This window comes from Crocodylus porosus, unplaced genomic scaffold (assembly GCF_001723895.1).
Source record: "Crocodylus porosus isolate Cpor-Errol unplaced genomic scaffold, CroPor_comp1, whole genome shotgun sequence".
Taxonomy (NCBI): domain Eukaryota; kingdom Metazoa; phylum Chordata; order Crocodylia; family Crocodylidae; genus Crocodylus; species Crocodylus porosus.
In genome coordinates this window covers 42,826,246-42,839,206 of record NW_017728909.1, presented here as the reverse complement: position 1 = coordinate 42,839,206, position 12,961 = coordinate 42,826,246, and the positions used below count along the sequence as shown (strand labels likewise).

The 12,961-nt window shown below is 41.1% G+C and overlaps 1 protein-coding gene across 1 annotated transcript in view; it reads left to right on the top strand.

Annotated features, from left to right (window-relative positions):
* The window catches only part of ADAMTS6 (ADAM metallopeptidase with thrombospondin type 1 motif 6), a 346,787-nt gene that overhangs the window by 226,205 nt on the left and 107,621 nt on the right, over positions 1–12,961 (top strand). The window contains exon 12 of the mRNA XM_019532140.1: positions 6,132–6,239. Coding sequence (XP_019387685.1) covers positions 6,132–6,239 — 108 coding nt within the window. The remainder of the gene's footprint in view (positions 1–6,131; positions 6,240–12,961) is intronic.

Below are 12,961 nucleotides of genomic sequence, written 5' to 3'. Positions count from 1 at the left end.
CCCAGACAAGCCACTCACAGCTCAGTCCCATGCCCCACTGGCTGTGCAGCACCTGCCTCTCCTGGCCCCCACCCCATGCCCTCCCCACCCCTGCTGCACCGAAAGCCCTTGGCCAGGCTTCCTTGCAGCACCGCTGCCCCATGTTTGGGGGGGGGTAAGCCCTGTTAGTACCCCCTTATGCCGCCTATGGCTGAGAGCCACACCAAGAATGTCAGTTCATCCCCCTGCCCCATGTGGGCCTGGCCCCAGCATCCCAGACCTGAGCAAGCACAGGTAGGTGGGGGCTCTACTTCCCCTTGTCCCCCAGTGCTGCCAAGCTCAGCTGACAGCCTGAACAGCTCTCAGCCCTACTCCTGCCTGTCCATGTCAGCAGAGCCCAGCAGAGTGGGGAGAAGGTTGGGAGTGTGTGCAGGCTCCACACAGCTGTGCTTGCTCAGGTCTAAGAGGGCTGGGGTCAAGGCCATGGGGTGAGGGTTTCTTCTGTCCTCCCTCTCTGGTGCTGAGCAGCTGGGCTGACAGTTCTGGCGTGGCTCTTGGTCCTGGCTCCTGCCTGCCAGCGTCACCTGAGCTGGGCAGCACCAGGGGATGGGGAGGAGCAGAGCCCCCCACCCTGCAGCCCTATCTCCAGTCCCCCAGGCCTGAGTAAGCACAGCCGGGGGGAACCTGTGCTCCCCACCCTTCCCCCCACCTTGCCTGGCTCAGCTGACACCATCATGGAGGAGCAAGGCTGAGAGCCATTTGGGCTGTCAGGTGAGCCAGGCATGCTCAGGTGGTGAGGGAGCAGAGGCCCCCCCCAACCCTGTAGCCCTGCTCCCCCCACTGAAATAAGCACAGCTGGGGGGTTTCCCCCTGCTGCTGACAGGGTTGCTGATGGTGTAGGGAGGGGAGGGGCGGGGGTGGGGAAAGAGGCCCCTGTTGGAGGTTTGCAAGAGTACCCCTTGCCTTCTGGCTTGGCCAGTGCAGGCATCTGCATGGCTCCCCCACCCAAGAGTAAATGTGCGTTCTGTTCATTCCCAGTTTAGTCTGCTCAGCTTAGAGAAACCTGGGTAGATTGACTCAGCTGCACCTTGGGCTTTTTGAATGTCTGTACTTAGCGTAGGTGTCTAATAAATGGAGTAGCCCTGGCTAACATAGTTACTCAAGTAACATGTAACAGGAACCATGACAATAAAAAAATGAAATGCAATAGAAAAGCCCTCATACTTTATCGGGAAGCTAAGCCAATCAGTTTTAAGACATCCTGTTAAGACATCAGTTTCTCATATTTTCTCAAATCAGAAGTCTTGGTTAAGGCACTATTTATGGTTTTGATTCAGATCGTGATTTTGCAACAAACAATGTAATGAATGCAAACTGAATACATCTTTGAAATATATTTTAAGTGATATCTTTTTAACTTCTTTCCTTTGCTTTCCCTCTTCCTATGTTCTTTTAAGTAATATATGCATCTGAAAATATGTATTTTTATCTGTGAAAGTTGTCACATAAATAGTTCAGGCGAGGTAAAAGCCTGTGTTTGACTCCAGAAGGGGACTATTTAAGTAATCATCCATAATGTTATGAACGACTTAATGGGAAAAAAAATCCTTAATTTGAAAACTAGGAGGTTTCTCTCAGGTTTAATAAAGAATCTGTCATATGGCAATAATTCTTATAACAAAGTAAAAGAATGGTCACATAATTGATTTAGTAATCTGATGTCTGAGCAATCGTATCTACTTCAGCAGAGCCACAAATAATGATGAAAATTGTCCTTCACCTGGTTTGTAATTAAACTGAGAAAAAATATTTAGAATTAACCCAAGAAAAAAGCTCTAGAAAATTAAAAAGCCCTCGTATCCTCAGAACTTAGCTCCCAACAAGCTGGGAGCATTCCATTGCAGTGTACCTTTGAAAATGGTTCCTTAAAGGTTCCATATTTATACCAGTAATACAGCCAAATTTACTAGGGGACTAATCGTGCAAACATTCTCTATACACATACTCTGTTGATCTGACTTCACTGGGAATTTTGCAGGCTGGAAGGCCTATGAATTAGTTATGTAGTAGAAGCTCATAGTAAAGGACAAATACTATAGCTGCTAATAAATATCTATCAATATATTTCCACAGATAGCGTAATGCAAAGAAATGAAAGTTTGTAGCAAAGTTTAATAGCTGTTATTATAGATGCATTTATAAAGTGTAGCCTTGAAGTCTGTCACTCATTTCCTCAGGAAAGCAATGCATTTTGAGTGATTATATAACCAATACCTTTTACTTACTGATATTGCTCTTTCCTTTAACTATTTGTTTTTTCACAGAATCTATATGAGAAAATGTTTTAGATATTTCAAAGATCCATTAAAAGACTTATATTATCAAAAATCACATTGGGCCATTTTAAACATGAATCCTTTAGTTTGGATTTTAAATTTAAAAAGTGTAGACCTTTAACAAGAGAAAAAAATCTATAAACACATTTTAGATAGTTCGTGTAGATTAGAATTGAATTAGCTTCTATCCACATAAAGACATCAGCTTACAGTCCAACACAATAAAAACTACAATTCAATCAATTAATTTAAAAGCAAAATATTCTACATTATGTTTTGCATACAGTGCCTGATCCAAAGGCCTTTGAAATGAATAGATTTCCAGAGCTACAAGAGGTTTTGAGTTAGGTTTCCAGACTCCTAAGCTTCAGCCCTTTCCAGAAAGCCCAAAAGGTAGAGTTTTTTTCTGTGTCCCTATGGGCAGCATCGTATTTCACTTTACATGCCTAAATGGTACTTCTGCATACAGTTGTGATCCTGTCTTAAGTGCAGTGTGGATGCATGAGCATGTACCTTAAGCGTACACACACATGTACCTGAGTATGTCCTGAAACTGTGGTCCAGGAGGAGGACCATCTCATGTTTTAGAGCAAGTTAACAGTTAAAGTATTTGTCCAGAAACTGGGAGACTCAGATTTTGGCACTCTTTCACCCAGATAGGGCTTGAACCTATAGGACTCCAGTTCCCTAGGCTAGGGACAGACATTACACATAAACAAGTTTAAGTGATCAGAAACTGTAACAGAACAGATGTTCAGTGCACATAAATCAGTTTGAAAATGGCTGAAACTGGTTTGAGATAAATCTGGTTGAATGTAGTATCAGAGTTAATTGATTCGGGTCAAACTGGTTTATGTAATGTCTGTCCCAGACCCCTTGCTGGTTTAAGTTAAACCAGACTTCCCCAGAATCCTGACATACTTGCTGGGCTGGGCAGGTCACTGCTCCACAGAAGAGCTGGACCCTCCCCTCTGCTCCCTGGTTGGAGCTTGGCACAGACTGCAGATGTCTGCCTGGCTCCCCCCTGCTCCCCCCCTGCCCTCCCCACTCTCTGCTAAGCAGGGATTCCCCATCCCCTCTGCCTTACACAGACACCTCTCAGCATTAGCTAGCAGACCACATGCTGGCTATGGTCCCTGCTGTGGCAGATGAGACAAAGGCAGAATCAACAGGTAGCTGGTAATATCCCTTTGTTGTTTTCTTAATGGGGTGATAAACACTGAGTTAGCAGTGATAAACTCTGTGTTATCAATTCCATGCTGGGCTCATGGGGGGCAGGGACCCCCTCCCTAAACCCTAACCATAGTGTCCTGCCAGGGCCTGGCTATGGCCTCTCAGCTCAGCACTATAGAAGGGAAGGGAGGGCTGCTCTAGCACCCGCCCCTCACCACCCCAGCTTCTAGCCTGAGCCACTGCAGGCATGTGCCTGCATTTCTGTGATGTCTGTTCAGTTACACGCTGATTTAGCGTAGCCAAGTAGCCAAGTTAGACTAACCTGCAAAGATTGAATCAATTCAGGTTCAGGTTTTTTGAATGTCTGTCCCTAGACCTAGTGTTGTGGTTGAATGAGTAGGCCACAGGTCAGGTTTTAGCTGGTTGCTTCTCCAGTTCTGAGCTAAGTATTCAATAGATAAACAAGATAGAGAATAACATGTAATTTCTCCCTACTGGCAGCAAGAGTGCAGGCAAGAATCCAGGGCCTACTTCTTTCAGAAGCAGCAGCCTTCTCACTGAGCTCTAGCTCACATACCCTCTAGCTTACATTCTTCTGCCCTATTTCCATTTCTTGGCTGCCTATAGGGAAGATTCAAGATGAGGCCTAGTAAAAGAATTTTGAATAGCCTAATGCTTAATGTCCAGGCCATTAGAATAGTGTTAGAGACACATAGGCTCATGATCGTCTGGAGGAGAGGGGCCTAGACCTGGGTCTTTTGCTTTCTGGGGAGTGTTAGCTCATTGGACTAAAACATGGGAGTGGCCTGTCCCACCGGCACATAACACCTCCTAGTTGTACGTTTTTGCCTAACTACAATTTTGTGTCTTATGCTTGTGTAGGTATGTGTGTGCAGAGCTGCAGAACTGCCTAGTTGGAGCATAGCCTGCTGCTTACATGTTCATATTACATGTGGAATGAGAATGAAAATTGTGTGTAAGTGCCACAAATGGCAGTTGCACAGCTGCATAACTGTCATTTTGGCACATAAAGTGAAGCAGGGATCTGCCTTAAAGCCTGGGCTAATTTAAATTAACAGTCTTCATGTGCAAAAGTAAATATTATAGAAGTATTATATAGTATTATAGAAGAAATATAGAATATTATATTGTATTATAGAAGATAAACTATATATATATATTTTTTTACATACTGGAAGCATGATGGTATAAACTGATTGATTTAAGTGATGGAGGCACGATTGTAAAAATTGGGTCATGGAAATATGTATAAATGGGAAAAATCTAAAAGAAATCTTTAATTTGTTATGTTATTGTCTTATTACCAAATGCATATTTGTACTTCATTTTAGTATCCAGTCAACAAATGACTTGTAGGTATTTTGAATCTAGAACTGGTATGATTTAAAAAACTGAAAAAAAGATGAAATATTGCTTTTTCATATTTTAGAAGTAGCTATATTATTCTAGAATATAGAATAGTAGGGCTGTGCGCAGTTCAATCCCTGATTTGCTTTGATAGAGATTCAGCCTGGTTTGGTGGCCAAATCTCCAAATCCAAATTGAATCAGGAGACCATTTACTCTCTCTTAATCGAATCGGAGCCCTCCGAATCAATTCGGAATGATTCAGCGATTCAGATATCGACACAGCCTTAAATGCTTTTTCTACATACCTCAAGGTATCAGGCAGCTCATGAATGCTGAAGTGCAGGGGCGGATGGAGCATCCCACAGGAGTGTGGGGGGGCTCGCCAGCATGCTCAGTAGTAGACTTGAAAGTGGACCAGATTCTGGTCCACTTCCAGGTCCACTGGGGAGTGTGTGGGGGGGCCCCCCACACCCTCCTGCCTCAGCAACTGGTGCTTCCTGGTTCTGGGGGGCCCCCCAACACTCTCCCTGGCGTACCCGGAAGTGGACTGGAAATACTTCTGGTCCACTTAAAGGCTTGCTGCCAAGCATGTGGGCCCCGCACCCTCTGTGTTCCTGTGGGATGCTCCATCCGCCCTAGCATTGCAGTGTTCATGAGTCGTGCCTGGTACCTCAAGGTGTGTACAAGAAAACATTTAAAGCTGTGTCTGTGGCCAAATTGCTGATTCTCTGAATCAGCATCAAATCTTCAGATTTGGGTTTGGCGGAATTGAATCGGGGACAGTGATCCGAATCAATTAATCAAATCGTTGTCCCCGAATCTGAATCCAAATCAAATATGGCCCATTTTGCACACCCCTACAGAATATCCAGTTCTATATTATTAGGTATTTTAGGCAAAATAATATATGAAGATACTTTAGGAAACATGAAGACTGCTTTCAAATACAAACTTCGAAAACACCATGCACACTGCTACCATTAAGCAGTAGCATCTGCTTATGGCAGAACATCACTTCCATGGAAACGAGGGAGACACATTTTTATAATCTGGAATCAATATTGCCAGATTTTATTGGCAGAATATGCTTAGGCAAACATGGTGGCTTTGTAATTGCTCCAAAATATTTTCCAACTCTCTAAATACGTATAAAAAATCCAGTCCATTCTTATTGTCTTTATCCAAAACAAAACTGTGTGTGTTTGTGTATAGGAAGACTGGTAGCAATTTTAGACTGTTATTCTGATCAACTTGCTTCTGCCTTCTTTCCTAGGAAGTGTGTAGAGAGCTCTGGTGCCTCAGCAAGAGTAACCGCTGTGTTACCAACAGCATTCCAGCAGCTGAGGGTACTCTGTGCCAGACAGGGAGCATTGAGAAAGGGGTGAGTTCAAGTGATTTGTTGTTCTATGAGGAGTTTGAAAATGAAAAAAAAAGAAGAGAAAGACCAGAGAGAGCTAATTTTTTATGCTTGGATAGGAGATTTTAAAACTGAGATGTGCTAATTTAGAATCCATTTGCATGATGAATCCACCCTAATGGAAAATTCCTATAGAATTTAACAGAAAACATATATATTCATTTAATAAAGAAATTATCCCTGAGGTAGAATTCTGTAGGCTGGCTTGACAAAAAATATAGTAAGATTTTTTTATTAAATTCCGTATGTTTTCAGAGTAATTTTTATAAAAATTCTATTTGTTTCATTTTTATTAAATGTTATAGCACTTTTCCATATGAGATTACTTTAACTTTGAGGCTATCATAGGCTTGTGAATTATCTTTCAAGTTATCTGTCAAAATTGAAAGTTGTTATTTTTTAGATGATAAAATCATTTTTATTCTTTTAAATCCAAGCTAAATCACTCTGTGGCATGTAAAATAGTTATAGTTTTAGTAAGGGAGAACCTTATAACTCTCACTTCCTGTTGACCACTCTGTTTTGGGTTTCATTTATTTCTATAGAATCCTGTTGTTTATGTATAATATTCACTTTAAAAAGATTTTGCCCTAAAAGCTGATAAACTTCTGGATATAATGGGTAGAAATGATCTCTGTAAAAAACAGTTGTTTCAGTAGGGCAGCATCTTGATTTATTCTTTTTTTCCTCATGTTTATGCAGACTATGGAGATAAATATCTGTGCGTCTGCAATTGTGATAGGAAAAAACAAAGTTTAACATTTTTCATTTGGTTAGTAAAGATATGTTAATTTTATAAATGAAACAAAGACTTGTATCAGAATAAGTATTGCATAACTAAAGCCTGAATTCCTTCAGAACTATGACAGGAATGTAGGGGGGGAAATATTTTAAAATAAATTTGTTTGTAGAATACTGTAATAAATTGGCTTTCATATATCCATTTTTAAGAATATGTAAAAGACACTTTTGATAGGTTGGTTCAAATTGATAAGTGTCATTGTATTAAACTGTTCCTAATAACCTTTGGGGATTGCTTCATTTGCAGATGAGTCCCTACAATTTACTGCTCCAGACTGGATTAATGCTAACAATGACTACTGTCATCTGTTCTCAGTCCTGACTCTTGCCATGTTTGCTGGGCTAGTTTCAACAAAGATTACACTGCATTTCAACTAGCAATCTGATGTTTAAATACAGAGAATGAAAGCTTTTGGGCAGCTGTCACGGTTTATTAATCTTTGCTGACGGCTTCATTCAGGACCCATGACCTAGCACCATTCTGATGGCTTTTCCATGCTGAGTTTAGAAATACTGGTAAACCATGTAAAATAAATTCATTGAAGGGGTCATTTAAAAAAAAAACCTAGCACTTACAGTTAGCCAATAAAAATAGGGAGACCTTCACATTCTACAAAAATGTTACCTTTTATTAGAGTAATAGAAAATGCTAGGAGGCTTTTTCTTAAATCAACAGTCTTGGTTTATTTTGGAACCACCACTTTTTGTCAATGACAAGGAGCAGTTTACCTCAATGTACGTGTTTAAAATTGTGAAACTACAGTGTAAAAGTCAAGATTCTTTAAGATGCTATTGCTGAGTCCATTTACCAGAAGTTATAGTCTTTCTGTTCTCTAAAAGACATCACTTCCACTCATCAATAATTCCTCACCGGATTTTAGAAGCAGGCATAGGTGAGGTATTTTATTTACAGAGATAAAACTATCCATCCCACTAAACAGTAGAGAATTCTATTAATAGGTTCCAGCTTCAAAGTTTCTTGTAAATGAATGGTTCTTGATAGCTACAAAGGCATAAAATACCAATTCTTTTGTAATATGTAGCTTACTTTACCATACACTAAGAAGAAATGAACGGCTTGCTATTGTGTATCACTTAATAATAACATTTATATTGTATCCACATCTAAAACTGACAACCAGATTTGGCTCTATTGTGCTAGGAGCTGTCCAGTTAGATAATAAAAGACAGTTCCTGCTTCCAAAAGCTTAACTAGACCCAAAGGTACTCAGGAGCTTTGTGACACTGGTGTAAACTCTGAGTAAGACAGTGACATTTTTCTAGCTATATGCTAAAAATAGGAGCAGAATTTGGTAGGGGGTGTAATTGTGTATGTTAATGTCTAGTTGACAAAGCTGGGAGAGAAATGTATAAAATTGCATAACTCTCCATTATAAGACCCTCTTTTCAGTCACTTAGATAGCCGTGGCAAGCATTAACTATTTGGGCTGACATTTTCTACATTAAGCATCGGCCTCAGACTGAAGAATTTTTTGAATAATTCTGAAAAACTGTTCAGCTGTTTCTGAGAATTTGAACAGGGAATAATGCATTATTCTTGTAATGTAATAATTATTTTACGCTAGGACTTAATTTTGGCAAAATGTCACTTTGAATCAGAAAGGTGCTTTTTTTTCCTGTCCCTGTGAAACTTGATTCAGATTTGGATGAGGCTTCAGTTTTTGTATATGTGTACATAATATTATAAGTAGTTTAAACAAAAAGCTGTCACACAGAGTTTACAAGTAAAATAAAAAGACAGAACAAATGGCAATGTGCATTTTTATCATTACATTTATGACAGCTTAAAATACTGACTTTTCATTAGCCATCAATGTGGACTTGTTTTAGCTAGGTTACCAAAGTACTCAGTGTTCTTCCAATTTGAAATATTTACCCATAAAGACAAAACTTAGAGCCAGGACCTAAGAGAGAAGGGAATGAGGATACAGTTTTGCTGGGGCCTCCAAAATGAAGATAATTTTCTTTTTTAATAGGTAGTAAAATATAAGTAATTTTAATTTTTAATATTAATAAAAAATATTAATTGCAAGAATATGTGTAAATAATGTAGAAGTATTGTCTCTAGAAGATTATTTCAAAACATTTTATTTCAGCATAAAATTCAAATAGTATTTCTTTATTTCCTGTTTCCAATGGGAGGTGTTGGGGAGAATCTTTCTGTCAGGATGTGCTGGGTTCCGAAATTTCTCTCAGGCCTCTGAAAAAGCTGATAAATAGGCAGTAGGCAGTAGGGAATAGTCAACAGAAGACAAGATCATTTTTAAAACTATTATTTTCAGACACCTAGCTCAACAAAGTTTGGCAAATTTTTATATAGGGAGTTGTATCTTACCTACTGATAAAAGCTGCTTTACAATTATGCCCCTCACAGTATCTTGCTCACAGAAATGTCCTTGACAATATTGTATTCATAAGTCTTTCTAATTATTCTTTCCTTTCCTTAAATCAATAGCATATTACGCCACTGATAAGTCAATAACTTTACAAAAAAATTTTCCATACATAAAAGTAGAGTGAAAAATGCATACCGATTTTAACTATAAAACTTCAGTAGATGGTTTCATAATGTTGTTATGATATAAAGCTCTTTATCCAATAATGATTTCAATGAGAAGCTCAGAATAATGCTTCAGCTAAAATGGGCAGAAACCCTATTTCATTTTCCACCCATAAACAACACTTACTAAGCATTTGTTGGCACTTAAGCACAGTTTGCAGTCTTATTCTCAAAGCATCCACACAGCTACTGAACATAGTCAGTAGGCTGCACTCTGGGCAAGTTTGTATGTGCCTCTGCATGCATGTGCCCAGATGTGAATCACAAAATCGTTCCTAGGAAGAAATCAGGCCCCTTCATATCTTTTAGCTCAGTACCCTAGTGCTTAGGATGCTCACCCAGCAAGTGGGAGACCCCAGTTCTATATTTCTTTCACCCCAGATAAGGTTTGAACCTACACTGCCTGTACCCCAATACATTTTCTATCAACTAAGTTGCAGATTAGATGCCATTACATCTCCTTCCAGCCCTGCTCTTGAAGCTGACCCATTGCACCTTGCATATAGTATCCATTGGATAAAAAGGACTGAGAGCAGAAGGAAAGTCTCTGTCCTATTGGGAGTAAGATTTTAGGCTGAAAGCTAAGGTCCCTTTACACTATCTATCTCTCTTTCTTTTGGGCCTATATATCTTCTTCTCTTGGCTGCACAGGAGGCCAGCTTCAAGAAGGCGGTTGGGGAGGATCCCCCCTAACACCTGATGGTTAGAATACTGAGTTAAGAAGTTAGAGATGTAATTTCAAACCCCTTCTAGGTATAGGATAATCCAGGATATTGAAAAATGGGGTTTGAGATTAGGGGCTGGCACTGCACGGGTAGCTGTACCTCTACTTCCAACTTTTTTCTCTCCCCAGCGTGGGCAGATTGCACTGCAAAGCAAGAGATGGGGACTTGTTTAAGCCCCCAAGTCAGGTAAGGATCCCTACCTCAACTCTTGACACCCCTTTCCTTTCCCTCCATGCTCAGGGGCATGCCCCCACTCCCATTCACTTTTCCCCTATCTGCTGCTGCTGCTGTCCTTCCTGACATGGGGGTTAGAGGTATTTTCGAGAATTGCTTCTGTTCTGCTTCAGCCAGGTTGGACAGGAAGTCAGATTCAGCCAGAGACAGTGATAGTTTTCCCATGCCTGCAGGATTCCCTTCCCTGAGCCTAGTCCTGGGCTGGCGAGGGAGACCAGTCCTGGAGGAGGAAGGAGATTGGACAGTGGGGAGAAACTCCTCATCTGCTACTGCCTCTATCCCTGCCTGATCCCAGCTCTTCTTGCAGCCCAGATGGAGTAGGGCAGGAGTGGCTCAGGAGCTCTTCCCACCTCTGGCTTATCTGGGCTAGGGACAGACATTACACATAAACCAGTTTAAGTGATTAGAAACTGGTTTAAACCTGTAACAGAATGGATGTTCAGTGCACCTAAACCAATTTGAAAATGGCTGGTTTATGCAATGTCTGTCTCATACGCCTTGCTGGTATAAATTAAACCAGACTCCCCCAGCCTCCTGGCATACTCACTGGGCTGGGCAGATCACTGCTCCACAGAAGAGCTGGCCCCTCCCCTCTGCTCCCTGGCTGGAGCTGAGCACAGACTGCAGGTGTCTGCCTGGCTTCCCCCTGCTCCCCCCCTGCCCTCCCCACTCCCTGCTAAGCAGGGAGTCCCCATCCCCTCTGCCTTACACAGACATCTCTCAGCATTAGCTAGCAGACCACATGCTGGCTACGGTCCCTGCTGTGGCAGACAGGACAAAGGCAGAATCAGCAGGTAGCTGGTAATATCCCTTTGTTGTTTTCTTAATGGGGTGATACATACTGAGTTAGGAGTGATAAACACCGTGTTGTCAATTCCCTGTGACAGGGATCTGCCTTAAATAAAGCCTGGGCTAATTTAAATTAACAGGTCTTCATGTGCAAAAGTAAATTAGATGTATCCCTAATCAGAGCATCCTGCTGGGGCCTGGCCATGGCGCCTCAGCTCAGCACTGTGGAAGGGAAGTGAGGGCTGCTCTAGCACCTCCCGGTTTCTAGCCTGAACCACTGCAGGCATGTGCCTACATTTTTGGGATGTCTGTTCAGTTACAAACTGATTTAGCCTAGCCAGGTTAGACTAACCTGTAAAGATTGAATCAATTCAGGCTCAGGCTTTTTGAATGTCTGTCCCTAGCCCTGGAGACAATGGCAGCAGTAGATGGTAGAGGGGAGAATTAGAAGAGAAGGTACTTGCAGTTGAGCATGGAAGAAAAGGAACACTAGACTTCTTACTAGTCTTCTTCTTATTTGGGGACTTAAAGACCCTTGATGCTGCTCCCACAGTGTGTTCTGAAAGGGGAGGAGGTGCAACTACACCACTGCATCCCCTCTAGATTCACCCCTGCTTCTAGCTGAAGAGGATCTAGAACCTTTATCTCCTACTTCCTGGGTAAAGGCCCTAACCATTAGGCATTGATTTAATGTGGGGAACCCCCCTCTAAAACCTGTGAGTCATAGGTTTTTGCCCAGCTATAGTTTTAGAACTTATGGTCACCCAGTTTCAGGACTTACACTCTTCTAATTATGTGTGTATAGATCTGCATACCTGGTCAGCAAAAGTATAGCTTACTGAGCTTGCTTATCCACCCTGCACATGGAGTAGGATTGCAAACAATGTAAGTGCCAAAAATGGCAAGTGTCATTTGCCAGTGGTAAATGTCATTTGAAGGTGGAAAGTGAAATAGGATTCTGCCGCTACTGTACACAAAGAGGTTTCAGTTGAAGCATTCTCCTGAGCTTCTCATTGAAATTATTATTGGACATAAAGCTTCGTATAATAACATTATGGAATCACCAATTGTAGTTCTGTAGTTAAACTGAGATGAGTTTTCACTTAATTTCTTTTAAGTATATAAGGCTTGTTTAGAAGATTTCTATCTGTAATTTTTTTAATTAACTTTAAGTTTAGGGATTAAAACTAATTTAATAGTGGTTTTATATTTAGCATACGATATCCCACTTCTTTTTATCCTGATTTTCATTACTGGCAGAAATGGACTTCCATGTAGTTAACACTCACTAAAATCTTACTTACAGACTATATTTTAAGTATTTTTAATTAATAATAGGAGCACAGGAACTTAGGACTGGAAGGGGACTCTCGGGCCATCAAGTCTGGTCTCCTTTATTCTCAGAAAGTTTTATTGATCCAGAGTCCTCTAAAATGTTTACTCTAGTTTTGTCACTTGCAGACATACCCACAAAAGTACACTAGGGGCCCTGCTCCTTTCAAAATAAAGCTGGCTAGAAACTAGCCATACAGTTGTTACACATTTTCAAGCACAAA